The sequence below is a fragment of the Chelonia mydas genome, chromosome 28, assembly GCF_015237465.2.
Source record: "Chelonia mydas isolate rCheMyd1 chromosome 28, rCheMyd1.pri.v2, whole genome shotgun sequence".
In the NCBI taxonomy this organism is placed as follows: domain Eukaryota; kingdom Metazoa; phylum Chordata; order Testudines; family Cheloniidae; genus Chelonia; species Chelonia mydas.
In genome coordinates, this window is record NC_051268.2 from 675244 (window position 1) to 703100 (window position 27857).

Genomic DNA, 27857 nt, shown 5'->3' on the forward strand with positions numbered 1-27857 from the left:
GGTAATGGTTTGCCACAAGTTTCTAGCCAGGAATTAACTTCATATCCCAGTTAGCCACTGATGTGGATGATGTGATTTTTGTGCATGACAGTAGCCCCTGCATGCCCCAAACCGTAATGAGGACCCCATCGTGCTGGGCACTGCACCTGCCCCGACTGAGATCAGGGACCCCACGGTGCTGGTCAGTGGCTGAGCCAGGAATAGAGTCTACGGTTCCCAGTCTCCCGTCCCTACCTTCCTCGTTGAACCCTGCTCCCCATAGAAACCCACAACTCACCCGCAGAGGTTGTGGTGCCAGTGGTGTTTGCGGGGTGGTTGCTGGTGCCTGGGATTTTGGTTGGCACAGTCATGGAACTACTTGTGCTGCTAGACTGCGTCTGGGTCACATGGCTGGTCACGGTGCTGGGTTTCCTCGTGGGAACCAAAGAACCTGTCGAGATGGAAAGAGGAGGCGCCATGGACCTTGTAGAAGACACTTGACTTGTTGCTGGCTCGGACGTCATCACTGTGCGAGAGATGCCGGGGGTGGACCCTGCGGCGGTAGGAGAAGAAACAGCCGTGGCCAACGTTTCCTCATGGCCGGTGGATTTGGTTGGGCTGGGAAAAAAACGGGTTGTCGTTGGCAGTGTCTCATGGTGGGTGGATGCCGGAGGACTTGAGTAGAAAAGTGTTGTTGTCAGGGCGGTCTCGCTGGTGGTGGATGAAGATATGGTTGGATAGGACTCTTTTGTCTTTACGGTGGACTCAGTGGAAGATGTGGTCACAGGCGGCTGAGGAGAGACTGTTGTCAAAGTTGTCTGTTGGCTGCTGAATTCCTCTGTGTTAGGGACAGAAAGAGTTGTTACTCCTGTACTCTCAGTACTTGTGAATTCAGTCGGAGTTGGATGGAGAGGGGCCGACGTCACGGTTGACTTCTTGCTGGTGAATTCAGGTACGGTTGCATGGGAAACAGACGTCATGGTGCTACTCTCGATGGAAGATGTTGGCACAATGGGCTGAGAGGTGGCTGTTGTCAAGCTTGTCTCACTGGTGGAGATTTCACTTGTAGCAGGCGCAGAAAGAGTTGTTGCCAGTGTTGTTCGATTGTGAGTTGCTTGTGTTGCTGAGACATAGAGAGTTGAGGCTACGGTGGTCTCATTCTTTGGGAATTCAGTCATAATGGTGGAAGGACTAGTTGCCTTTGTTCTCTCATTGGTGCTGAATTCGGGTAGGGTTGTATGGGACACAGATGCCATTGTGCTACTCTCCGTGGAAGATGTCACGACAGTTGGCTGGGATGTGACTGTTGTCAAGTTTGTCTCACGGGTGGAGCTTTCTGCTGTAGCTGCCTCAGAGAGTGTGGAAGACCTTGTGACTTCAGGAACCGTTCTCCCGGAAAGACTTGTTGTGAGTGTTGTTTCATTACTGGGGACTTCAGACATGGTTGAATAGCGCCCAGTTGTCTTTACAATGCTTGTTGCCAAAGTTGTCTCCTTTCTGGTGAACTCAGACACAGCTGAGTGGGAGGGAAACGTCACTGAAGGGCTCTGAGAGGAAGGGGTGGTCAGAGGTGGTTGTGAGGTGGCCATGGTAGAGTTCGTCTCAAGGGTGGAGATTTCAGGTGTAACAGGTACAGAGAGAGTTGTTGATATTGTGGTCTCAGCCTGGGTAGATTCTGAAGTCGTTTGTACAGGAAAGCTAGTTGCCATGGTAGTCTCACGGCCTGTGAATTCTGTTAAAGTCAGATGTGGAGGAGTTGTCGTTGGGGGTGCGGCACTGGTAATGAATTCAGGAACTGTTGTGTGTGACATATTTGTTGTGATGGCACTCTCAGTAGAAGATGTTGATACAACTGCAGCGTGAGTAGCTCTTGTCACCGCTGTCTCGCTGGTGGATGTTTCAGATGTAGCAGAAGCAGAGGGTGTTGTTGACAATGTTGTTTCACTCTTGGTCAATTCTGCTGAAGTTGGAGCAGTCCCCGTTCCTGAGAGAGTCGTTTCCTCCGTTGTGCTTTCAGAAAGGCTTGTGTGAGAGACAGAAGTGAAGAAGGTGCTCTGGGCGGAAGAGCTGGGCACCGTTGCCGGTGGAGAGGATGTTGCTGAGGTTGTCTCACTGTTACCTGTTTCCATTGTGGTATGCCCTGAAGAAGGTGATATCGCATTGTGTGTGGATGTCTCTGTCATTGGAAGAGAAGGAGTGCTTGCCATGGTAGTCTCTGACCTTGTGAATTCAGTACCAGTTGGATGGGGTGGAACCAATGTCACCGTTGTCCCATTGGTGGTGAATTCAGACACCGCGGGGTGTGTGACAGTCGTCCTTATGGGACTTTCACTGGACGATGCTGTCAGAGTTGACTCGGAAGCAGTCGTCAGACTTTCCTCCCTTGTGGAAATTTCGGCTGTGCTCGGGACCGGAAGAGAGGTTGCCATGGGAGTCTCACTGTTTGTATATTCACTAAAGGTCAGGGGAAGAGAAGTTGTTGTTAGGTTTGTCTCACTGGTGAAAGTTTCAGGTAGTGTTGGGAGAGAGACACTTCTTGTTATCTCCCTGGAAGAGGTTGAAACAACTGCAGAGTGAGTAGCTCTTGTCGCCGCTGTCTCGCTGGTGGATGTTTCAGATGTAGCAGACGCAGAGGGTGTTGTTGACAATGTTGTTTCACTTTTGGTCAATTCTGCTGAAGTTGGAGCAGTCCCCGTTCCTGAGAGAGTCGTTTCCTCCGTTGTGCTTTCAGAAAGGCTTGTGTGAGAGACGGAAGTGAAGAAGGTGCTCTGGGCGGAAGAGCTGGGCACCGTTGCCGGTGGAGAGGATGTTGCTGAGGTTGTCTCACTGTTACCTGTTTCCATTGTGGTATGCCCTGAAGAAGGTGATATCGCATTGTGTGTGGATGTCTCTGTCATTGGAAGAGAAGGGGTGCTTGCCATGGTAGTCTCTGTCCTTGTGAATTCAGTACCAGTTGGATGGGGTGGAACCAATGTCACCGTTGTCCCATTGGTGGTGAATTCAGACACCGCGGGGTGTGTGACAGTTGTCCTTATGGGACTTTCACTGGACGATGCTGTCAGAGTTGACTCGGAAGCAGTCGTCAGACTTTCCTCCCTTGTGGAAATTTCGGCTGTGCTCGGGACCGGAAGAGAGGTTGCCATGGGAGTCTCACTGTTTGTATATTCACTAAAGGTCAGGGGAAGAGAAGTTGTTGTTAGGGTTGTCTCACTGGTGAAAGTTTCAGGTAGTGTTGGGAGAGAGACACTTCTTGTTATCTCCCTGGAAGAGGTTGAAACAACTGCAGAGTGAGTAGCTCTTGTAGACGCTGTCTCACTGGTGGATGTTTCAGATGTAGCAGACGCAGAGGGTGTTCTTGACAATGTTGTTTCACTCTTGGTCAATTCTGCTGAAGTTGGAGTAGTCCCCGTTCCTGAGAGAGTCGTTTCCTCCGTTGTGCTTTCAGAAAGGCTTGTGTGAGAGACGGAAGTGAAGAAGGTGCTCTGGGCGGAAGAGCTGGGCACCGTTGCCGGTGGAGAGGATGTTGCTGAGGTTGTCTCACTGTTACCTGTTTCCATTGTGGTATGCCCTGAAGAAGGTGATATCGCATTGTGTGTGGATGTCTCTGTCATTGGAAGAGAAGGGGTGCTTGCCATGGTAGTCTCTGTCCTTGTGAATTCAGTACCATTTGGATGGGGTGGAACCAATGTCACCGTTGTCCCATTGGTGGTGAATTCAGACACCGCGGGGTGTGTGACAGTTGTCCTTATGGGACTTTCACTGGACGATGCTGTCAGAGTTGACTCGGAAGCAGTCGTCAGACTTTCCTCCCTTGTGGAAATTTCGGCTGTGCTCGGGACCGGAAGAGAGGTTGCCATGGGAGTCTCACTGTTTGTATATTCACTAAAGCTCAGGGGAAGAGAAGTTGTTGTTAGGGTTGTCTCACTGGTGAAAGTTTCAGGTAGTGTTGGGAGAGAGACACTTCTTGTTATCTCCCTGGAAGAGGTTGAAACAACTGCAGATTGAGTAGCTCTTGTCGCCGCTGTCTCGCTGGTGGATGTTTCAGATGTAGCAGACGCAGAGGGTGTTGTTGACAATGTTGTTTCACTCTTGGTCAATTCTGCTGAAGTTGGAGCAGTCCCCGTTCCTGAGAGAGTCGTTTCCTCCGTTGTGCTTTCAGAAAGGCTTGTGTGAGAGACGGAAGTGAAGAAGGTGCTCTGGGTGGAAGAGCTGGGCACCGTTGCTGGTGGAGAGGATGTTGCTGAGGTTGTCTCACTGTTACCTGTTTCCATTGTGGTATGCCCTGAAGAAGGTGATATCGCATTGTGTGTGGATGTCTCTGTCATTGGAAGAGAAGGAGTGCTTGCCATGGTAGTCTCTGTCCTTGTGAATTCAGTACCAGTTGGATGGGGTGGAACCAATGTCACCGTTGTCCCATTGGTGGTGAATTCAGACACCGCGGGGTGTGTGACAGTCGTCCTTATGGGACTTTCACTGGACGATGCTGTCAGAGTTGACTCGGAAGCAGTCGTCAGACTTTCCTCCCTTGTGGAAATTTCGGCTGTGCTCGGGACCGGAAGAGAGGTTGCCATGGGAGTCTCACTGTTTGTATATTCACTAAAGGTCAGGGGAAGAGAAGTTGTTGTTAGGGTTGTCTCACTGGTGAAAGTTTCAGGTAGTGTTGGGAGAGAGACACTTCTTGTTATCTCCCTGGAAGAGGTTGAAACAACTGCAGAGTGAGTAGCTCTTGTAGCCGCTGTCTCACTGGTGGATATTTCAGATGTAGCAGACGCAGAGGGTGTTGTTGACAATGTTGTTTCCCTCTTGGTCAATTCTGCTGAAGTTGGAGCAGTCCCCGTTCCTGAGAGAGTCGTTTCCTCCGTTGTGCTTTCAGAAAGGCTTGTGTGAGAGACGGAAGTGAAGAAGGTGCTCTGGGTGGAAGAGCTGGGCACCGTTGCCGGTGGAGAGGATGTTGCTGAGGTTGTCTCACTGTTACCTGTTTCCATTGTGGTGTGCCCTGAAGAAGGTGATATCGCATTGTGTGTGGATGTCTCTGTCATTGGAAGAGAAGGGGTGCTTGCCATGGTAGTCTCTGACCTTGTGAATTCAGTACCAGTTGGATGGGGTGGAACCAATGTCACCGTTGTCCCATTGGTGGTGAATTCAGACACCGCGGGGTGTGTGACAGTCGTCCTTATGGGACTTTCACTGGACGATGCTGTCAGAGTTGACTCGGAAGCAGTCGTCAGACTTTCCTCCCTTGTGGAAATTTCGGCTGTGCTCGGGACCGGAAGAGAGGTTGCCATGGGAGTCTCACTGTTTGTATATTCACTAAAGCTCAGGGGAAGAGAAGTTGTTGTTAGGGTTGTCTCACTGGTGAAAGTTTCAGGTAGTGTTGGGAGAGAGACACTTCTTGTTATCTCCCTGGAAGAGGTTGAAACAACTGCAGAGTGAGTAGCTCTTGTCGCCGCTGTCTCACTGGTGGATGTTTCAGATGTAGCAGACGCAGAGGGTGTTGTTGACAATGTTGTTTCACTCTTGGTCAATTCTGCTGAAGTTGGAGCAGTCCCCGTTCCTGAGAGAGTCGTTTCCTCCGTTGTGCTTTCAGAAAGGCTTGTGTGAGAGACGGAAGTGAAGAAGGTGTTCTGGGCGGAAGAGCTGGGCACCGTTGCCGGTGGAGAGGATGTTGCTGAGGTTGTCTCACTGTTACCTGTTTCCATTGTGGTATGCCCTGAAGAAGGTGATATCGCATTGTGTGTGGATGTCTCTGTCATTGGAAGAGAAGGAGTGCTTGCCATGGTAGTCTCTGTCCTTGCGAATTCAGTACCAGTTGGATGGGGTGGAACCAATGTCACCGTTGTCCCATTGGTGGTGAATTCAGACACCGCGGGGTGTGTGACAGTCGTCCTTATGGGACTTTCACTGGACGATGCTGTCAGAGTTGACTCGGAAGCAGTCATCAGACTTTCCTCCCTTGTGGAAATTTCGGCTGTGCTCGGGACTGGAAGAGAGGTTGCCATGGGGGTCTCACTGTTCGTATATTCACTAAAGGTCAGGGGAAGAGAAGTTGTTGTTAGGTTTGTCTCACTGGTGAAAGTTTCAGGTAGTGTTGGGAGAGAGACACTTCTTGTTATCTCCCTGGAAGAGGTTGAAACAACTGCAGATTGAGTAGCTCTTGTCGCCGCTGTCTCGCTGGTGGATGTTTCAGATGTAGCAGACGCAGAGGGTGTTGTTGACAATGTTGTTTCACTCTTGGTCAATTCTGCTGAAGTTGGAGCAGTCCCCGTTCCTGAGAGAGTCGTTTCCTCCGTTGTGCTTTCAGAAAGGCTTGTGTGAGAGACGGAAGTGAAGAAGGTGCTCTGGGTGGAAGAGCTGGGCACCGTTGCTGGTGGAGAGGATGTTGCTGAGGTTGTCTCACTGTTACCTGTTTCCATTGTGGTATGCCCTGAAGAAGGTGATATCGCATTGTGTGTGGATGTCTCTGTCATTGGAAGAGAAGGAGTGCTTGCCATGGTAGTCTCTGTCCTTGTGAATTCAGTACCAGTTGGATGGGGTGGAACCAATGTCACCGTTGTCCCATTGGTGGTGAATTCAGACACCGCGGGGTGTGTGACAGTCGTCCTTATGGGACTTTCACTGGACGATGCTGTCAGAGTTGACTCGGAAGCAGTCGTCAGACTTTCCTCCCTTGTGGAAATTTCGGCTGTGCTCGGGACCGGAAGAGAGGTTGCCATGGGAGTCTCACTGTTTGTATATTCACTAAAGGTCAGGGGAAGAGAAGTTGTTGTTAGGGTTGTCTCACTGGTGAAAGTTTCAGGTAGTGTTGGGAGAGAGACACTTCTTGTTATCTCCCTGGAAGAGGTTGAAACAACTGCAGAGTGAGTAGCTCTTGTAGCCGCTGTCTCACTGGTGGATATTTCAGATGTAGCAGACGCAGAGGGTGTTGTTGACAATGTTGTTTCACTCTTGGTCAATTCTGCTGAAGTTGGAGCAGTCCCCGTTCCTGAGAGAGTCGTTTCCTCCGTTGTGCTTTCAGAAAGGCTTGTGTGAGAGACGGAAGTGAAGAAGGTGCTCTGGGTGGAAGAGCTGGGCACCGTTGCCGGTGGAGAGGATGTTGCTGAGGTTGTCTCACTGTTACCTGTTTCCATTGTGGTGTGCCCTGAAGAAGGTGATATCGCATTGTGTGTGGATGTCTCTGTCATTGGAAGAGAAGGGGTGCTTGCCATGGTAGTCTCTGACCTTGTGAATTCAGTACCAGTTGGATGGGGTGGAACCAATGTCACCGTTGTCCCATTGGTGGTGAATTCAGACACCGCGGGGTGTGTGACAGTCGTCCTTATGGGACTTTCACTGGACGATGCTGTCAGAGTTGACTCGGAAGCAGTCGTCAGACTTTCCTCCCCTGTGGAAATTTCGGCTGTGCTCGGGACCGGAAGAGAGGTTGCCATGGGAGTCTCACTGTTTGTATATTCACTAAAGGTCAGGGGAAGAGAAGTTGTTGTTAGGTTTGTCTCACTGGTGAAAGTTTCAGGTAGTGTTGGGAGAGAGACACTTCTTGTTATCTCCCTGGAAGAGGTTGAAACAACTGCAGATTGAGTAGCTCTTGTCGCCGCTGTCTCGCTGGTGGATGTTTCAGATGTAGCAGACGCAGAGGGTGTTGTTGACAATGTTGTTTCACTCTTGGTCAATTCTGCTGAAGTTGGAGCAGTCCCCGTTCCTGAGAGAGTCGTTTCCTCCGTTGTGCTTTCAGAAAGGCTTGTGTGAGAGACGGAAGTGAAGAAGGTGCTCTGGGTGGAAGAGCTGGGCACCGTTGCCGGTGGAGAGGATGTTGCTGAGGTTGTCTCACTGTTACCTGTTTCCATTGTGGTATGCCCTGAAGAAGGTGATATCGCATTGTGTGTGGATGTCTCTGTCATTGGAAGAGAAGGAGTGCTTGCCATGGTAGTCTCTGACCTTGTGAATTCAGTACCAGTTGGATGGGGTGGAACCAATGTCACCGTTGTCCCATTGGTGGTGAATTCAGACACCGCGGGGTGTGTGACAGTCGTCCTTATGGGACTTTCACTGGACGATGCTGTCAGAGTTGACTCGGAAGCAGTCGTCAGACTTTCCTCCCTTGTGGAAATTTCGGCTGTGCTCGGGACCGGAAGAGAGGTTGCCATGGGAGTCTCGCTGTTTGTATATTCACTAAAGGTCAGGGGAAGAGAAGTTGTTGTTAGGGTTGTCTCACTGGTGAAAGTTTCAGGTAGTGTTGGGAGAGAGACACTTCTTGTTATCTCCCTGGAAGAGGTTGAAACAACTGCAGATTGAGTAGCTCTTGTCGCCGCTGTCTCGCTGGTGGATGTTTCAGATGTAGCAGACGCAGAGGGTGTTGTTGACAATGTTGTTTCACTCTTGGTCAATTCTGCTGAAGTTGGAGCAGTCCCCGTTCCTGAGAGAGTCGTTTCCTCCGTTGTGCTTTCAGAAAGGCTTGTGTGAGAGACGGAAGTGAAGAAGGTGCTCTGGGTGGAAGAGCTGGGCACCGTTGTCGGTGGAGAGGATGTTGCTGAGGTTGTCTCACTGTTACCTGTTTCCATTGTGGTATGCCCTGAAGAAGGTGATATTGCATTGTGTGTGGATGTCTCTGTCATTGGAAGAGAAGGAGTGCTTGCCATGGTAGTCTCTGAGCTTGTGAATTCAGTACCAGTTGGATGGGGTGGAACCAATGTCACCGTTGTCCCATTGGTGGTGAATTCAGACACCGCGGGGTGTGTGACAGTCGTCCTTATGGGACTTTCACTGGACCATGCTGTCAGAGTTGACTCGGAAGCAGTCGTCAGACTTTCCTCCCTTGTGGAAATTTCGGCTGTGCTCGGGACCGGAAGAGAGGTTGCCATGGGAGTCTCACTGTTTGTATATTCACTAAAGGTCAGGGGAAGAGAAGTTGTTGTTAGGTTTGTCTCACTGGTGAAAGTTTCAGGTAGTGTTGGGAGAGAGACACTTCTTGTTATCTCCCTGGAAGAGGTTGAAACAACTGCAGATTGAGTAGCTCTTGTCGCCGCTGTCTCGCTGGTGGATGTTTCAGATGTAGCAGACGCAGAGGGTGTTGTTGACAATGTTGTTTCACTCTTGGTCAATTCTGCTGAAGTTGGAGCAGTCCCCGTTCCTGAGAGAGTCGTTTCCTCCGTTGTGCTTTCAGAAAGGCTTGTGTGAGAGACGGAAGTGAAGAAGGTGCTCTGGGTGGAAGAGCTGGGCACCGTTGCCGGTGGAGAGGATGTTGCTGAGGTTGTCTCACTGTTACCTGTTTCCATTGTGGTATGCCCTGAAGAAGGTGATATCGCATTGTGTGTGGATGTCTCTGTCATTGGAAGAGAAGGGGTGCTTGCCATGGTAGTCTCTGACCTTGTGAATTCAGTACCAGTTGGATGGGGTGGAACCAATGTCACCGTTGTCCCATTGGTGGTGAATTCAGACACCGCGGGGTGTGTGACAGTCGTCCTTATGGGACTTTCACTGGACGATGCTGTCAGAGTTGACTCGGAAGCAGTCGTCAGACTTTCCTCCCTTGTGGAAATTTCGGCTGTGCTCGGGACCGGAAGAGAGGTTGCCATGGGAGTCTCACTGTTTGTATATTCACTAAAGGTCAGGGGAAGAGAAGTTGTTGTTAGGGTTGTCTCACTGGTGAAAGTTTCAGGTAGTGTTGGGAGAGAGACACTTCTTGTTATCTCCCTGGAAGAGGTTGAAACAACTGCAGATTGAGTAGCTCTTGTCGCCGCTGTCTCGCTGGTGGATGTTTCAGATGTAGCAGACGCAGAGGGTGTTGTTGACAATGTTGTTTCACTCTTGGTCAATTCTGCTGAAGTTGGAGCAGTCCCCGTTCCTGAGAGAGTCGTTTCCTCCGTTGTGCTTTCAGAAAGGCTTGTGTGAGAGACGGAAGTGAAGAAGGTGCTCTGGGCGGAAGAGCTGGGCACCGTTGCCGGTGGAGAGGATGTTGCTGAGGTTGTCTCACTGTTACCTGTTTCCATTGTGGTATGCCCTGAAGAAGGTGATATTGCATTGTGTGTGGATGTCTCTGTCATTGGAAGAGAAGGAGTGCTTGCCATTGTAGTCTCTGTCCTTGTGAATTCAGTACCAGTTGGATGGGGTGGAACCAATGTCACCGTTGTCCCATTGGTGGTGAATTCAGACACCGCGGGGTGTGTGACAGTCGTCCTTATGGGACTTTCACTGGACGATGCTGTCAGAGTTGACTCGGAAGCAGTCGTCAGACTTTCCTCCCTTGTGGAAATTTCGGCTGTGCTCGGGACCGGAAGAGAGGTTGCCATGGGAGTCTCACTGTTTGTATATTCACTAAAGGTCAGGGGAAGAGAAGTTGTTGTTAGGGTTGTCTCACTGGTGAAAGTTTCAGGTAGTGTTGGGAGAGAGACACTTCTTGTTATCTCCCTGGAAGAGGTTGAAACAACTGCAGAGTGAGTAGCTCTTGTAGCCGCTGTCTCACTGGTGGATATTTCAGATGTAGCAGACGCAGAGGGTGTTGTTGACAATGTTGTTTCCCTCTTGGTCAATTCTGCTGAAGTTGGAGCAGTCCCCGTTCCTGAGAGAGTCGTTTCCTCCGTTGTGCTTTCAGAAAGGCTTGTGTGAGAGACGGAAGTGAAGAAGGTGCTCTGGGCGGAAGAGCTGGGCACCGTTGCCGGTGGAGAGGATGTTGCTGAGGTTGTCTCACTGTTACCTGTTTCCATTGTGGTGTGCCCTGAAGAAGGTGATATCGCATTGTGTGTGGATGTCTCTGTCATTGGAAGAGAAGGGGTGCTTGCCATGGTAGTCTCTGACCTTGTGAATTCAGTACCAGTTGCATGGGGTGGAACCAATGTCACCCTTGTCCCATTGGTGGTGAATTCAGACACCGCGGGGTGTGTGACTGTCGTCCTTATGGGACTTTCACTGGACGATGCTGTCAGAGTTGACTCGGAAGCAGTCGTCAGACTTTCCTCCCTTGTGGAAATTTCGGCTGTGCTCGGGACCGGAAGAGAGGTTGCCATGGGAGTCTCACTGTTTGTATATTCACTAAAGGTCAGGGGAAGAGAAGTTGTTGTTAGGGTTGTCTCACTGGTGAAAGTTTCAGGTAGTGTTGGGAGAGAGACACTTCTTGTTATCTCCCTGGAAGAGGTTGAAACAACTGCAGAGTGAGTAGCTCTTGTCGCCGCTGTCTCGCTGGTGGATGTTTCAGATGTAGCAGACGCAGAGGGTGTTGTTGACAATGTTGTTTCCCTCTTGGTCAATTCTGCTGAAGTTGGAGCAGTCCCCGTTCCTGAGAGAGTCGTTTCCTCCGTTGTGCTTTCAGAAAGGCTTGTGTGAGAGACGGAAGTGAAGAAGGTGCTCTGGGTGGAAGAGCTGGGCACCGTTGCCGGTGGAGAGGATGTTGCTGAGGTTGTCTCACTGTTACCTGTTTCCATTGTGGTATGCCCTGAAGAAGGTGATATTGCATTGTGTGTGGATGTCTCTGTCATTGGAAGAGAAGGGGTGCTTGCCATGGTAGTCTCTGAGCTTGTGAATTCAGTACCAGTTGGATGGGGTGGAACCAATGTCACCGTTGTCCCATTGGTGGTGAATTCAGACACCGCGGGGTGTGTGACAGTCGTCCTTATGGGACTTTCACTGGACGATGCTGTCAGAGTTGACTCGGAAGCAGTCGTCAGACTTTCCTCCCTTGTGGAAATTTCGGCTGTGCTCGGGACCGGAAGAGAGGTTGCCATGGGAGTCTCACTGTTTGTATATTCACTAAAGGTCAGGGGAAGAGAAGTTGTTGTTAGGTTTGTCTCACTGGTGAAAGTTTCAGGTAGTGTTGGGAGAGAGACACTTCTTGTTATCTCCCTGGAAGAGGTTGAAACAACTGCAGATTGAGTAGCTCTTGTCGCCGCTGTCTCGCTGGTGGATGTTTCAGATGTAGCAGACGCAGAGGGTGTTGTTGACAATGTTGTTTCACTCTTGGTCAATTCTGCTGAAGTTGGAGCAGTCCCCGTTCCTGAGAGAGTCGTTTCCTCCGTTGTGCTTTCAGAAAGACTTGTGTGAGAGACGGAAGTGAAGAAGGTGCTCTGGGCGGAAGAGCTGGGCACCGTTGCCGGTGGAGAGGATGTTGCTGAGGTTGTCTCACTGTTACCTGTTTCCATTGTGGTATGCCCTGAAGAAGGTGATATCGCATTGTGTGTGGATGTCTCTGTCATTGGAAGAGAAGGGGTGCTTGCCATGGTAGTCTCTGAGCTTGTGAATTCAGTACCAGTTGGATGGGGTGGAACCAATGTCACCGTTGTCCCATTGGTGGTGAATTCAGACACCGCGGGGTGTGTGACAGTCGTCCTTATGGGACTTTCACTGGACGATGCTGTCAGAGTTGACTCGGAAGCAGTCATCAGACTTTCCTCCCTTGTGGAAATTTCGGCTGTGCTCGGGACCGGAAGAGAGGTTGCCATGGGAGTCTCACTGTTTGTGTATTCACTAAAGGTCAGGGGAAGAGAAGTTGTTGTTAGGGTTGTCTCACTGGTGAAAGTTTCAGGTAGTGTTGGGAGAGAGACACTTCTTGTTATCTCCCTGGAAGAGGTTGAAACAACTGCAGAGTGAGTAGCTCTTGTCGCCGCTGTCTCACTGGTGGATGTTTCAGATGTAGCAGACGCAGAGGGTGTTGTTGACAATGTTGTTTCCCTCTTGGTCAATTCTGCTGAAGTTGGAGCAGTCCCCGTTCCTGAGAGAGTCGTTTCCTCCGTTGTGCTTTCAGAAAGGCTTGTGTGAGAGACGGAAGTGAAGAAGGTGCTCTGCGTGGAAGAGCTGGGCACCGTTGCCAGTGGAGAGGATGTTGCTGAGGTTGTCCCACTGTTACCTGTTTCCATTGTTCTATGCCCTGAAGAAGGTGTTATCGCATTGTGTGTGGATGTCTCTGTCATTGGAAGAGAAGGAGTGCTTCCCATGGTAGTCTCTGTCCTTGTGAATTCAGTACCAGTTGGATGGGGTGGAACCAATGTCACCGTTGTCCCATTGGTGGTGAATTCAGACACCGCGGGGTGTGTGACAGTCGTCCTAATCGCACTTTCACTGGACGATGCTGTCAGAGGAGACTGGGAAGCAGTCGTCAGATGTTCTCCTGTAGCTGTCTCTGAAGAAGTCGTGCTTTTCTCTGTGGTGGCTACAGACGTCTTTGGGACGGGAGCCGTGGCTGAGCTCCGTGGCTCTGTGCTGGACTGAACCGCTGTGCTGTGTGCTGTCTCCCGTGCTGTGAACTCAGCTGTTGTTGGCGTCGACTGGGTCCCTGCTACTGTCGTGGTCAGCTGACTGAGTGGGGAAAATTACCGTGGCTTCATCACTCATGGAACCAATTACAGATAATGCCTTTCCCATGGACCGCTGCTGAGTCACCCGCCCCACGTTCTGCAGTGCAACCCCGCCTGACACCGTGCTGGGGCAGCGTGGAAATCACTGACTGGCAGGGGAGAGCACCCGCTGCTGAGCCCCTGTCCCGCTCCCTGCCCCACGGTGGTCCCTAGTTCTGCCCTGGCAAAAGCACGCCCTCTGAGCCCCCCACTCCCTACAGCTCAGACTCCCCACTTCTTGCGGCGCAGCGCCCCCAGTTACCACCATGCTGAGGCGTTGGGGTCGGCAGTGACCCATGGAGGAGAGCATCCCCTGCCCTGCCTGGCTTTGGAGAGCTCATTCGTGCGCGGGACACAGCAGCAGGGAGGGAAGACATCTATAGCTCCAGCAGAAAGCAGCCCCCTTTGGGGAGGTGTGTGACTCACCGGCACTGGGGTCCCTGAGCCCCGAGGTAGCACTGCTCCCCTGCTTTGCAGAAGGGGCCGTAGGGGTTGTGGATGCTGCAGTTGGAAACGCACATCAGCCCGTTGCTCACATTCAGTGGGAAGTAATATTTCTGGTACGCCGTGGGAATGATGGAGTCGTTCTTGCAGATCGCTGGGGGTGGGGGAGAGGAAAGCCGATGCAGGTAAATACCACAGGAAAAAAGAAAAGGAGTACTTGTGGCACCTTAGAGACTAACCAATTTATTTGAGCATGAGCTTTCGTGAGCTACAGCTCACTTCATCGGATGCATACTGTGGAAGCTGCAGAAGTCTTCTGCAGCTTCCATAGCTCACGAAAGCTCATGCTCAAATAAATTGGTTAGTCTCTAAGGTGCCACAAGTACTCCTTTTCTTCTTGCGAATACAGACTAACACGGTTGTTACTCTGATACCACAGGAAACCAACCCTTCCTCCCTGGATGCTCAGACACTGCTCAGCCAGATGTGTCCCAAGGGACCCTCCAAAACTGTAACCGGTCCAGAGGGCGACCGGATCCTGGGCTGCAGGGGAGAAGGCATCTAACACCTGGGAGCCACGCTTTGACCGATTCAGACTGCAGGGAACATGTGCATGGCAGCCAGAACGGCCTCCCCGGGGAGCTGCTGGATTCCCGGAGCATTTAAATGGAGCCTGTGTAACTGCAAATGCTCTGCATTCGCTCAGCCGGGTGCAGAGATCACTGGGGTCCTTGCATCTGCCGGCCAGACCCTTAGCTGCGGTGAATCTGCTGTCAAGCCACTGACATAGATTGAGCTGTGATGCAAGTTCGCACCAGCTGCGGCTCTGACCTTACAAACCTACAGGATGGGCACCTGGCGTTATCCTGGGAGCGCCGGGAAGGGAGTGACGGGCAGAGACAGAGGCTCTGGGTCTTACCTGCTATGTTCAGATTTACCGAGTTGACCTGCGTGGCTCCAGGTTTAAAGCACAATTTGTCTGAAAACAAGAGAGAGGGAGACCCAAATGTGAGTTGCAGCATCTGCAATTTTGGGGGGATCTGGCTCCAGGTTTCTGCATGTTTCCAGCCATGTTGGGGGGCAGGATGCATGCTGGAGGCCGAGCGGTTAGAAGGGGCTGTTCACAGTCCAGCATGCTGAGCGCCCACAGCCCTAGCGCGGTGGGACCCCAACGCCCGGGAGACACTAGCAGGTCTGCATGACAGATGCAGCGGAGCGAGGTGGGGGTCTCCGTCATCTCCTCGGGGGCTCTGGAGACCCCCTCGGCTGGCTGGCACCCCCTGGGAGCCCAAGACAGATGCAGGAAACACGGCAGGGACGGCATACAAGACTCTGCAGGGAAGGGACGAGACGCCAGGTCTGCGGCTGGCACCTCGCAGGGACCCCGAAAGCTAGATGGCCAGCGCCGGGCCCGCGAAAGGCAGGCCGGCTGGCCAGGTGACGCGCGGTACACACCCGGAGAGGCGCTGGTGCAATTGGTGGCGTTCAGCCGCACTCTGACGTTGGCCACGGCCTGGGTGTACACACTGGTGTAGTTGGCGTAGGGCATGTACAGGACCACGCGGTGATCCACCACCACGCTGCCATTGCTGTGGGAGGAGAAGAAGAGTAGAAAAGCCATCAGGGGGCCACGGGATGACACCACCCCATCCCCAGGGTTGCCAGGCGTCCGGGTTCCAACGGGAAGGCCTGGTCGAAAGGGGACCCTGGCAGCTCCGGTTGGCTCTGCCGACCACTTGGTGAAACGTCTGGCCGGCGGTGCAGTGCGGGTAAGGCAGGCTAGTCCCTGCCTGCCCTGGGGCACCGCACTGCTCCCAGAAGCTGCCGCCAGGTCCCTGCAGCCCCATGGCACAGGGACGGCCACTGAGGCTCCATGCACTGACCTCGCGCCTGCAGGCATCACCCCCACAGCTCTCATTGGTGGAGGTTCCCGGCCAATGGGAGCTGTGGAGCCAGGCCTCGGGGTGCGGGCTGCGTGTGGAGCCTCACTGGCTGCCCATGTGCCTAGGGGCTGCAGGGACATGGTGACAACTTCCTGGAAACAGCGGCAAGTGCCACAGGAACCCCTCACCCTGAACCCCTCCTGCACCCCAACTCCCTGCCCCAGCCCAGGGGGTTTCGTTTTGTGTGACTAGAAAGTTGGCGACCCTTTCCCCCACTCCCGTCACGGGGCCCGGGCCCCACACCTCACCTCAGCTGGATCACCTCGATGCTGAGGAACCCAGGCACCATCTCCCTGTAGATCGGGTCCATCTGCAAGAGAGCGGGCTCAGCACGGTGGGCGCAAAGTGCTCCCCCTACTCCATGGAGCCCTGGCCCCCTTCCCTGCGCTCTGCACAGACCTGCCCTGCTGCAGCAGCTGTCCCCCGCCCAGCAGAGACCCTGCTCCCCCAAACCAGTGGGACGCTCCTTCCCCCAGACTGCCTTGGACCTTCCACGGCTCAACCCAGCCCCAGGGACCATCCCCCACCTGCCAAAGACCCAAACCTCCCATAATGCATTGCATGAGGGCCCCTGCCCCTAGGAGACACCGCGGCCCTGTGCAATGGGGCACTGCCTCCAGAGACCCTGCAATCTAACCCCTCACCGGCGTGCCAGACCCCATCTCTGCCCCCACTACAGCAGTTCCCCATTCACCCACAGCTCCGCGCATTCCCCCCAGCCCTCCTGAGCCTGGTCTCCCTCACCCGGGCAATGAAGATTTCCACAAACACTTTGAACGCTGTGGACATTGGATCCTCCATGCTTTCAGAGAAGTTCCTGTTCGTCACCACCACGGTGACATTGATCTCCGCCTTCACCACATCTGCAAATGGGAAACAAAGTGCAGCTGTGGCAGCCCCGAGCGCTCACGAGCCAGGGAGGACAAGCGGGGGCTCACCAGGCTGGGTTTAAACACCACGAGATCGGGACGGGGGTAATTAAAGGGCCAAATGAGTTTGGCTTCTCTTCTGAGCCTCTAAAGTTGGTCCATCATTGGAGAATCCAGGAACGGCCGGCTGGAAGGGAGCCTGAGTCCAGATCCTCACGCTGAGCCAGGACCAGTAACCCCAGCCCAGTCCTGATGGGTGTTCGTCCAACCTGCTCTGAGAAGCCTCCAGAGATGGGACCCGCCCATGGCACCTGTTCTGGAGCCGAGCTACCCTGAGAGCCAGGAAGCGTTTCCTAAAACCCAACTGAGCTTGGCCCTGCTCCGGATTAAGCCCCTTGCTCCTTCTCCTGCCTTCGGGGGCCCCGGAGAACAACTGACCCTGTCCCCTCAGACTAGCCCTTCCCTGACCTGCAGGCCGGGCTCAAGTCCCCACCGTCCTCCACGCTAACCACGCCCGGGTTGAACCTCACCCCCTAGGTCGGGTTTCTAGACTTCAGATCGTCCTCTGGGTGGCCACTGCCCCATTTCCCAAAGCTCCCCTAATGCTCCCAGAGCTGGCCACAGCCCCCCAGCTCGGGGCTTCCGGCGCCAACAGAGCAGGACGACCCCCTCCCCTGTTCACACACCCTGGGTTGATATTAGCCGTTTTTGCACCCGTCTCACATTTGCTTGTGCGATGCTCTTGCAAAAAAGGCTAGTGTCAGTCATGGGCTGCAGGAACAAACACCCCAGTAAAGCCACCAGGGTCGCCGATGCGGCCAACGGCACCGTGAGCCCAGAATAGGGGCTCAGGAACCAAACCCTTGGGAACAAGCCGCTCAGCGAGAATGGGTACCCAAAAGCCTCAGGGACTGACAGTCCAACAGGGACCCCCAGAGCGATGGGGGAGGCCAGAGCCACTCACCAATGTTGACGTGGTTCATCACCGTTTCGCACAGCTCCCCTGTAAATACCGGAAGGCAGAGACACTTGTTCGCAAGGGGGGTCCCTCCATTCTGACACCTCAGGGTCTCCAGCGTGGTGGTGGGAACTTCAGGGGAGCAAAGAGAGAAATGGGACTGAATGAGGACATACACCTGAAAGGGACCCCTCGCCCAGCACTGAGATGCAGCCACCTCCTGGGTGAGCATGGGAAATGGTAATGGTTTGCCACAAGTTTCTAGCCAGGAATTAACTTCATATCCCAGTTAGCCACTGATGTGGATGATGTGATTTTTGTGCATGACAGTAGCCCCTGCATGCCCCAAACCGTAATGAGGACCCCATCGTGCTGGGCACTGCACCTGCCCCGACTGAGACCAGGGACCCCACGGTGCTGGTCAGTGGCTGAGCCAGGAATAGAGTCTACGGTTCCCAGTCTCCCGTCCCTACCTTCCTCGTTGAACCCTGCTCCCCATAGAAACCCACTACTCACCCGCAGAGGTTGTGGTGCCAGTGGTGTTTGCGGGGTGGCTGCTGGTGCCTGGGATTTTGGTTGGCACAGTCATGGAACTACTTGTGCGGCTAGACTGCGTCTGGGTCACATGGCTGGTCACGGTGCTGGGTTTCCTCGTGGGAACCGAAGAACCTGTCGAGATGGAAAGAGGAGGCGCCATGGACCTTGTAGAAGACACTTGACTTGTTGCTGGCTCGGACGTCATCACTGTGCGAGAGATGCCGGGGGTGGACCCTGCGGCGGTAGGAGAAGAAACAGCCGTGGCCAACGTTTCCTCATGGCCGGTGGATTTGGTTGGGCTGGGAAAAAAATGGGTTGTCATTGGCAGTGTCTCATGGTGGGTGGATGCCAGAGGACTTGAGTAGAAAAGTGTTGTTGTCAGGGCGGTCTCGCTGGTGGTGGATGAAGATATGGTTGGATAGGACTCTTTTGTCTTTACGGTAGACTCAGTGGAAGATGTGGTCACAGGCGGCTGAGGAGAGACTGTTGTCAAAGTTGTCTGTTGGCTGCTGAATTCCTCTGTGTTAGTGACAGAAAGAGTTGTTACTCCTGTACTCTCAGTACTTGTGAATTCAGTCGGAGTTGGATGGAGAGGGGCCGAAGTCACGGTTGACTTCTTGCTGGTGAATTCAGGTACGGTTGTACGGGACACAGACGTCATGGTGCTACTCTCGATGGAAGATGTTGGCACAATGGGCTGAGAGGTGGCTGTTGTCAAGCTTGTCTCACTGGTGGAGATTTCACTTGTAGCAGGCGCAGAAAGAGTTGTTGCCAGTGTTGTTCGATTGTGAGTTGCTTGTGTTGCTGAGACATAGAGAGTTGAGGCTACGGTGGTCTCATTCTTTGGGAATTCAGTCATAATAGTGGAAGGACCAGTTGCCTTGGTTCTCTCATTGGTGCTGAATTCGGGTAGGGTTGTATGGGACACAGATGCCATTGTGCTACTCTCCATGGAAGATGTCACGACAGTTGGCTGGGATGTGACTGTTGTCAAGTTTGTCTCACGGGTGGAGCTTTCTGCTGTAGCTGCCTCAGAGAGTGTGGAAGACCTTGTGACTTCAGGAACCGTTCTCCCGGAAAGACTTGTTGTGAGTGTTGTTTCATTACTGGGGACTTCAGACATGGTTGAATAGCGCCCAGTTGTCTTTACAATGCTTGTTGCCAAAGTTGTCTCCTTTCTGGTGAACTCAGACACAGCTGAGTGGGAGGGAAACGTCACTGAAGGGCTCTGAGAGGAAGGGGTGGTCAGAGGTGGTTGTGAGGTGGCCATGGTAGAGTTCGTCTCAAGGGTGGAGATTTCAGGTGTAACAGGTACAGAGAGAGTTGTTGATATTGTGGTCTCAGCCTGGGTAGATTTTGAAGTCGTTTGTACAGGAAAACTAGTTGCGATGGTAGTCTCACGGCCTGTGAATTCTGTTAAAGTCAGATGTGGAGGAGTTGTCGTTGGGGGTGCGGCACTGGTAATGAATTCAGGAACTGTTGTGTGTGACACGTTTGTCGTGATGGCACTCTCAGTAGAAGATGTTGATACAACTGCAGAGTGAGTAGCTCTTGTCGCCGCTGTCTCGCTGGTGGATGTTTCAGATGTAGCAGACGCAGAGGGTGTTGTTGACAATGTTGTTTCATTCTTGGTCAATTCTGCTGAAGTTGGAGCAGTCCCCGTTCCTGAGAGAGTCGTTTCCTCCGTTGTGCTTTCAGAAAGGCTTGTGTGAGAGACGGAAGTGAAGAAGATGCTCTGGGTGGAAGAGCTGGGCACCGTTGTCGGTGGAGAGGATGTTGCTGAGGTTGTCTCACTGTTACCTGTTTCCATTGTGGTATGCCCTGAAGAAGGTGATATTGCATTGTGTGTGGATGTCTCTGTCATTGGAAGAGAAGGAGTGCTTGCCATGGTAGTCTCTGTCCTTGTGAATTCAGTACCAGTTGCATGGGGTGGAACCAATGTCACCGTTGTCCCATTGGTGGTGAATTCAGACACCGCGGGGTGTGTGACAGTCGTCCTTATGGGACTTTCACTGGACGATGCTGTCAGAGTTGACTCGGAAGCAGTCGTCAGACTTTCCTCCCTTGTGGAAATTTCGGCTGTGCTCGGGACCGGAAGAGAGGTTGCCATGGGAGTCTCACTGTTTGTATATTCACTAAAGGTCAGGGGAAGAGAAGTTGTTGTTAGGGTTGTCTCACTGGTGAAACTTTCAGGTAGTGTTGGGAGAGAGACACTTCTTGTTATCTCCCTGGAAGACATTGAAACAACTGCAGAGTGAGTAGCTCTTGTAGACGCTGTCTCACTGGTGGATGTTTCAGATGTAGCAGACTCAGAGGGTGTTGTTGACAATGTTGTTTCACTCTTGGTCAATTCTGCTGAAGCTGGAGTAGACACCGTTCCTGAGAGAGTCGTTTTCTCCGTCATGCTTTCAGAGAGTGTTGTGGGAGAGACAGAAGTCAAGAAGGTGCTCTGGGTGGAAGAGCTGGGCACCGTAGCCGGTGGAGAGGATGTTGCTGAGGTTGTCTCACTGTTGCTTGTTTCCATTGTGGTATGCCCTGAAGAAGGTGATATCGCATTGTGTGTGGATGTCTCTGTCATTGGAAGAGAAGGAGTGCTTGCCATGGTAGTCTCTGTCCTTGTGAATTCAGTACCAGTTGGATGGGGTGGAACCAATGTCACAGTTGTCCCATTGGTGGTGAATTCAGAGACTGTTGGCTGTGTGACGGTGCTCGCATCAGCCGTGGAACTCAGGTTTGAAATGCTGGGTATGGAGACGGACTCGGAGAGGGTGCTGGACTCAGACGTGAGGGTCAGGCTGGAAACCCTGGGTGTAGAGACTAACTCCGAGATGGTGGTGGACTTGGACGTCAAGGACAGGGTCGAAGCACTGGGCATGGAAACGGGCTCGGAGACGGTGCTTGACCCAGCCATGGAGGTCGAGCTGGAAGTACTGGGTGTAGAGATGGACTTGGAGACAGTTCTGGTTTCAGCCGTGGAGGTCAGACTGGAAGCACTGGGAGTGGAGAAGGACTCAGAGACTGTGCTGGCCTCTACAGTGGAAGTCAGGGTGGAAGCTCTGGGCGTGGAGATGGACTCGGGGACAGTGCTGGACTCAACCATAGTGGTCGGGATGGAAGCACTGGGTGAGAAGACAGGCTTGGAGACAGTGCTGGACTTGGCCATGGAGATTGGGCTGGAAACACCTGGCATGGAGACGGACTCGGAGACTGTTCTTGAGTGAGCCATGGAAGTCAGGCTGGAAGCTCTAGGTGTGGAGACGGACTCAGAGTTGGTGCTGGTCTCAGTTCCAGAGATCAAGGTGGAAGCACTTTGCATGGAGAAGAATTCGGAGACAGTGCTGGACTCGGTCCTAGAGGTCGGGGTGGAAGCTCTGGGCATAGAGACAGACTCGGACATAGTGCTGATCTCGGCTGTGGAGGTCAGGCTGGAGGCTCCGGGTGAGGAGACAGACTCGGAGACAGTACTAGTCTCAGTCCTAGAGGTCGGGCTGGAAGCGCTCTGGGTGGAGACGGATTCGGAGATGCTGCTGGTCTCAGTCATGGACGTCGGACTGGAAGCTCTGGGCGAGGAGATGGACTCGGAGATGGTGTTGATCTGAGTCACAGAGGTCGGTCTAGAAGTGCCGGACGGAGAGCTGGACTCGGAGGTGCCGGTCTCAGCCACAGAGGTCGGGCTGGAAGCGCTTTCTATGGAGATGGACTTGGACCTGGTGCTGGTCTCGGTCATAGAGCTCGGGCTGGAAGATCTGGGCAGGGAGACGGGCTCGGAGACAGTGCTGGTCTCGGCCACAGAGGTCGGGCTGGAAGCGCTTTGTGTGGAGACGGACTCGGAGCCGGTGCTAGTCTCTGCTGTGGAGGTTAGGCTGGAGGCACTGGGTGTAGAGACCGACTCAAAGACAGTGCTGGTCTGAGTCACAGAGGTGGGTCTAGAAGTGCTGGATGGAGAGATGGACTCGGAGGTGCTGGTCTCGGCCATAGAGCTCGGGCTGGAAGCTCTCGGCGAGGAGATGGACACAGAGGCAGTGCTGGTCTCGGTCCTAGAGGTGAGGATGGAAGCGCTATGCGTGGAGATGGATTCGGAGTTGGTGCTGGTCTCGGTCTCAGAGATCGAGGTGGAAGCACTTTGCATGGAGATGAATTCGGAGACAGTGCTGGACTCGGTCCTAGAGGTCGGGGTGGAAGCTCTGGGCATAGAGACAGACTCGGAGACAGTGCTGATCTCGGCTGTGGAGGCCGGGCTGGAAGCACTGGGCGAGGAGGTGGACTCGGGTTCAGGGCTGGTCTCGGTCCTAGAGGTCGGAGTGGAAGCGCTTTGGGTGGAGATGGATTCGGAGACAGTGCTAGTCTCGGCCGTGGAAGTCAGGCTGAAAGATCGGGGGGAGGAGACGGACTCAGAGCCGGTGCTAGTCTCTGCTGTGGAGGACAGGTTGGAAGCACTGGGCGCAGAGACCGACTCGAAGACAGTGCTGGTCTGAGTCACAGAGGTCGGGCTGGAAGAGCTGAACAGAGAGATGGACTCGTATGTGGTGGTTGGGATGGAAGATAGGGGCATTGAGACAGTCTCGGAGCCAGTGCTGGTCTCTGCTGTGGAGGTCGGACTGGAAGCGCTTTGCGTGGAGATGGATTCGGAGATGGTGCTGCTCTCGGCCACAGAGCTTGGGCTGGAAGATCTGGGCAGGGAGACGGACTCAGAGACAGTGCTGCTCTCGGCCACAGAGCTTGGGCTGGAAGCTCTGGGCGAGGAGATGGACACAGAGGCAGTGCTGGTCTCGGTCCTAGAGGTGAGGATGGAAGCGCTATGCATGGAGATGGATTCGGAGTTGGGGCTGGTCTCGGTCCCAGAGATCGAGGTGGAAGCACTTTGTGTGGAGATGAATTCGGAGACAGTGCTGGACTCGGTCCTAGAGGTCGGGCTGGAAGATCTGGGCATAGAGACAGACTCGGAGACAGTGCTGATCTCGGCTGTGGAGGTCAGGCTGGAAGCTCTGGGCGAGGAGACAGACTCGGAGACAGTACTAGTCTCAGTCCTAGAGGTCGGGCTGGAAGCGCTCTGCGTGGAGACGGATTCGGAGATGGTGCTGCTCTCCGCCGTGGAGGTCAGGCTGGAAGCTCTAGGGGAGGAGATGGACTCGGACCTGGTGCTCAACACGGCCGTAGAGCTCGGGCTGGAAGCTGTGTGGGAGGAGAAGGACTCGGAGATGCTGCTGGTCTCAGTCATGGACGTCGGACTGGAAGCTCTGGGCGAGGAAATGGACTCGGAGATGGTGCTACTCTGAGTCACAGAGGTCGGTCTAGAAGTGTTGGACGGAGAGATGGATTCGGAGGTGCTGGTCTCAGCCACAGAGATCGGGCTGGAAGGGCTTTGTATGGAGATGGACTTGGACCTGGTGCTGGTCTCGGTCATAGAGCTCGGGCTGAAAGATCTGGGCATGGAGACGGACTCGGAGACAGTGCTGGTCTCGGCCACAGAGGTCGGGCTGGAAGCGCTTTGTGTGGAGACGGACTCGGAGCCGGTGCTAGTCTCTGCTGTGGAGGTTAGGCTGGAGGCACTGGGTGTAGAGACCGACTCAAAGACAGTGCTGGTCTGAGTCACAGAGGTGGGTCTAGAAGTGCTGGATGGAGAGATGGACTCGGAGGTGCTGGTCTCGGCCATAGAGCTCAGGCTGGAAGCTCTCGGCGAGGAGATGGACACAGAGGCAGTGCTGGTCTCGGTCCTAGAGGTGAGGATGGAAGCACTATGCGTGGAGATGGATTCAGAGTTGGTGCTGGTCTCTTTCGCAGAGATCGAGGTGGAAGCACTTTGCGTGGAGATGAATTCGGAGACAGTGCTGGACTCGGTCCTAGAGGTCGGGGTGGAAGCTCTGGGCATAGAGACAGACTCGGAGACAGTGCTGATCTCGGCTGTGGAGGTCGGGCTGGAAGCACTGGGCGAGGAGGTGGACTCGGGCTCAGGGCTGGTCTCGGTCCTAGAGGTCAGAGTGGAAGCGCTTTGGGTGGAGATGGATTCGGAGACAGTGCTAGTCTCGGCCGTGGAAGTCAGGCTGAAAGATCGGAGGGAGGAGACGGACTCAGAGCCGGTGCTAGTCTCTGCTGTGGAGGACAGGTTGGAAGCACTGGGCGTAGAGACCGACTCGAAGACAGTGCTGGTCTGAGTCACAGAGGTCGGGCTGGAAGAGCTGAAGAGAGAGATGGACTCATACGTGGTGGTTGGGATGGAAGATCTGGGCATAGAGACAGTCTCGGAGCTGGTGCTGGTCTCTGCTGTGGAGGTCGGACTGGAAGCGCTTTGCGTGGAGATGGATTCGGAGATGGTGCTGCTCTCGGCCACTGAGCTCGGGCTGGAAGATCTGGGCAGGGAGACGGACTGGGAAACACTGTTAGTCTCAGTCCTAGAGGTCAGGGTGTAAGTGCTTTGTGTGGAGACGGATTTGGAGATGGTGCTGCTCTCTGCCGTGGAAGTCAGGCTGGAAGCTTTAGGGAAGGAGATGGACTCGGACACAGTGCTGGTCTTGGCCATGGAGGTCGGGATGGAAGCTCTAGGGGAGGAGACGGACTCGGACCTGGTGCTGGACTCAGCCGTAGAGCTCGGGCTGGAACCTGCATGGGAGGAGAAGGACTCGGAGATGCTGCTGGTCTCGGTCATGGATGTCGGACTGGAAGCTATGGGTAAGGAGATGGACTCGGAGATGGTGCTGATCTGAGTCACAGAGGTCGGTCTAGAAGTGCCGGACGGAGAGCTGGACTCGGAGGTGCTGGTCTCAGCCACAGAGATCAGGCTGGAAGCGCTCTGTGTGGAGACGGACTCAGAGCCGGTGCTAGTCTCTGCTGTGGAGGTTAGGCTGGAGGCACTGGGCGTAGAGACCGACTCAAAGACAGTGCTGGTCTGAGTCACAGAGGTGGGTCTAGAAGTGCTGGATGGAGAGATGGACTCGGAGGTGCTGGTCTCGGCCATAGAGCTCGGGCTGGAAACTCTAGGCGAGGAGATGGACACAGAGGCAGTGCTGGTCTCGGTCCTAGAGGTGAGGATGGAAGCGCTATGCATGGAGATGGATTCGGAGTTGGGGCTGGTCTCGGTCCCAGAGATCAAGGTGGAAGCACTTTGCGTGGAGACGAATTCGGAGACAGTGCTGGACTCGGTCCTAGAGGTCGGGGTGGAAGCTCTGGGCATAGAGACAGACTCGGAGACAGTGCTGATCTCGGCTGTGGAGGTCGGGCTGGAAGCTCTGGGCGAGGAGACAGACTCGGAGACAGTACTAGTCTCAGTCCTAGAGGTCGGGCTGGAAGCGCTCTGCGTGGAGACGGATTCGGAGATGGTGCTGCTCTCCGCCGTGGAGGTCAGGCTGGAAGCTCTAGGGGAGGAGATGGACTCGGACCTGGTGCTCAACTCAGCCGTAGAGCTCGGGCTGGAAACTGTGTGGGAGGAGAAGGACTCAGAGATGCTGCTGGTCTCAGTCATGGACGTCGGACTGGAAGCTCTGGACGAGGAGATGGACTCGGAGATGGTGCTACTCTGAGTCACAGAGGACGGTCTAGAAGTGCCGGACGGAGAGCTGGACTCGGAGGTGCTGGTCTCAGCCACAGAGATCGGGCTGGAAGCGCTTTGTATGGAGATGGACTTGGACCTGGTGCTGGTCTCGGTCATAGAGCTCGGGCTGGAAGATCTGGGCAGGGAGACGGGCTCGGAGACAGTGCTGGTCTCGGCCACAGAGGTCGGGCTGGAAGCGCTTTGTGTGGAGACGGACTCGGAGCCGGTGCTAGTCTCTGTTGTGGATGTCAGGCTGGAGGCACTGGGCGTAGAGACCAACTCAAAGACAGTGCTGGTCTGAGTCACAGAGGTGGGTCTAGAAGTGCTGGATGGAGAGATGGACTCAGAGGTGCTGGTCTCGGCCATAGAGCTCAGGCTGGAAGCTCTGGGCGAGGAGATGGACACAGAGGCAGTGCTGGTCTCGGTCCTAGAGGTGAGGATGGAAGCGCTATGCGTGGAGATGGATTCGGAGATGGTGCTGGTCTCGGTCCTAGAGATCGAGGTGGAAGCTCTGGGCGAGGAGGCAGACTTGGAGGTGCTGGTCTCGGCCACAGAGTTCAGGCTGAAAGCGCTTTGCATGGAGACGGATTCGGAGATGGTGCTGGTCATAGAGGTTGGGCTGGAAGCACTGGGTGTAGAGATGGACTCGGAGACAGTGTTAGTCTCTGCTGTGGAGGTTGGGCTGGAAGCACTGGACCCAGAGACGGACTCGGACACAGTGCTGGTCTCAGCCACAGAGGTTGGGCTGGAAGCGCTTTGCGTGGAGATGGATTCGGAGATCGTGCTGGTCTCAGCCGTGTAGGTCAGGCTGGAAGATCTGGGGGAGGAGACGGACTCAGAGTTGGAGCTCATCTTGGTTGTGAAGGTCGGGCTGGAAGCACTGGGCGTAGAGACGAACTCAAGGACAGTGCTGGTCTGAGTGACAGAGGTCGGGCTGGAAGTGCTGGACAGAGAGATGGACTCGGACATGGTGGTTGGGATGGAAGCGGTGGCCAAGGAGACGAACTCGGAGTCAGTGCTGGATTTGGCCATGGAGGTCGGGCTGGAAGTTCTGGGCATAGAGACGGACTCAGAGCCGGTGCTGGTCTGGACCACAGAGGTCGGGCTGGAACCGCTTTGCATTGAGACGGATTCAGAGATGGTGCTGCTCTCGCCGGGCGCAGAGACGGACTCGGAGACAGTGCTGCTCTCAGCTGTCAAGGTCAAGGAGGAAGCTCTGGGCGCAGAGACGGACTCGGACACAGGGCTGGTCTCAGCCACAGAGGTCGTGTTGGAAGCACTGGGCATAGAGATGGACTCAAAGACAGTGCTGGTCTCAGCCATAGAGCTCGGGATGGAAGCTCTGGGCGAGGAAATGGACTCGGAGGTGCTGGTCTCAGTCCTAGAGGTCGGGCTGGAAGTGCTTTGTGTGGAGATGGATTCGGAGACGGTGCTCCTCTCCACCGTGGAGGTCAGGCTGGAAGCTCTAGGTGAGGAGACGGACTCGAACACAGGGCTGGTCTCTGCTGTGGAGGTCGGGCTGGAAGCGCTTTGCGTGGAGACAGATTCGGAGATGGTGCTGCTCTCGGCCATGGAGGTTGTGCTGGAGGCACTGGGCGAGGAGACAGACCCCGACATGGTGCTGGTCTCGGCCGTGGATGTTGGGTTGGAAGCTCTGGGCGAGGAGACGGACTCAGAGACAGTGTTGGTCTCGGCCATGGAAATCTGGGTGGGAGCTCCGGGCGTAGAGATGGACTCAGAGCCGATGCTGGTCTGAGTCACAGAGGTCGGTCTAGAAGTGCTGGATGGAGGGATGGACTCAGAGGTGCTGGTCTCGGTCACAAAGGTCAGGCTGGAAGCGCTTTGCATGGAGACGGACTCGGACCTGGAGCTGGGCTCGGTCATAGAGGTCGGGATGGAAGATCTCGGGATGGAGACAGGCTCAGAGTTGGTGCTGATCTTGGTTGTGAAGGTCGAGTTGGAAGCTCCGGGCACAGAGATGGACTCGGAGACAGTGCTGCTCTCAGCCGTCGAGGTCGAGGTGGAAGCTCTGGGAGTAGAGACAGACTCGGACACAGTGCTGGTCTCAGCCACAGGGGTCGGGCTGGAAGCACTGGGCATAGAGATGGACTCAAAGTCAGTGCTGGTCTCGGCCATAGAGCTTGGGCTGGAAGCTCTGGGCGAGGATATGGACTCGGAGGTGCTGGTCTCAGTCCTAGAGGTTGAGCTGGAAGTGCTTTGCGTGGAGACGGATTCGGAGATGGTGCTGCTCTCGGCCATGGAGGTCGGGCTGGAAGCTCTGGGCGA

The 27857-nt window shown here is 54.3% G+C and overlaps 2 protein-coding genes across 4 annotated transcripts in view; both read right to left on the bottom strand.

The window, feature by feature from the left end:
- Nucleotides 1–20250, bottom strand: part of LOC102943252 (mucin-17-like) — a 39649-nt gene extending 19399 nt beyond the window's left edge. For 2 of the 3 annotated variants that reach the window (XM_043537189.1, XM_043537188.1), the window contains exon 1: nt 278–3625. In XM_043537189.1, coding sequence (XP_043393124.1) covers nt 278–3614 — 3337 coding nt within the window. In that variant the 5' untranslated portion in view covers nt 3615–3625. Of the gene's footprint in view, nt 1–277; nt 3626–16426; nt 16546–17515; nt 17642–18025 lie in introns of those variants that run through there. The other variant, XM_043537190.1, reaches the window with a different exon arrangement.
- Nucleotides 20251–21702: 1452 nt separating this feature from the next.
- Nucleotides 21703–26894, bottom strand: LOC122463933 (serine-rich adhesin for platelets-like). Its single transcript, XM_043537070.1, has 2 exons — nt 21933–26894; nt 21703–21792 (listed from the first exon to the last, which is right to left on the bottom strand). The coding sequence occupies exons 1-2, from the start codon at nt 26892–26894 to the stop codon at nt 21703–21705; spliced, it is 5052 nt and encodes a 1683-aa protein (XP_043393005.1).
- Nucleotides 26895–27857: the final 963 nt, after the last annotated feature.

Excerpts from the sequence above, each read along its gene's own strand:
- LOC122463933 (XM_043537070.1), bottom strand. The coding sequence starts at position 26,894 with ATGGCTGAGACCAGCACTGTCTTTGAGTCCATCTCTATGCCCAGTGCT. Across the intron at positions 21,793-21,932 it reads CCAGCACTGTCTTTGAGTCG|ATCTTCCAGCCCGAGCTCTA; the intron begins GTCTCTACACCC and ends CTCCCTGCCCAG.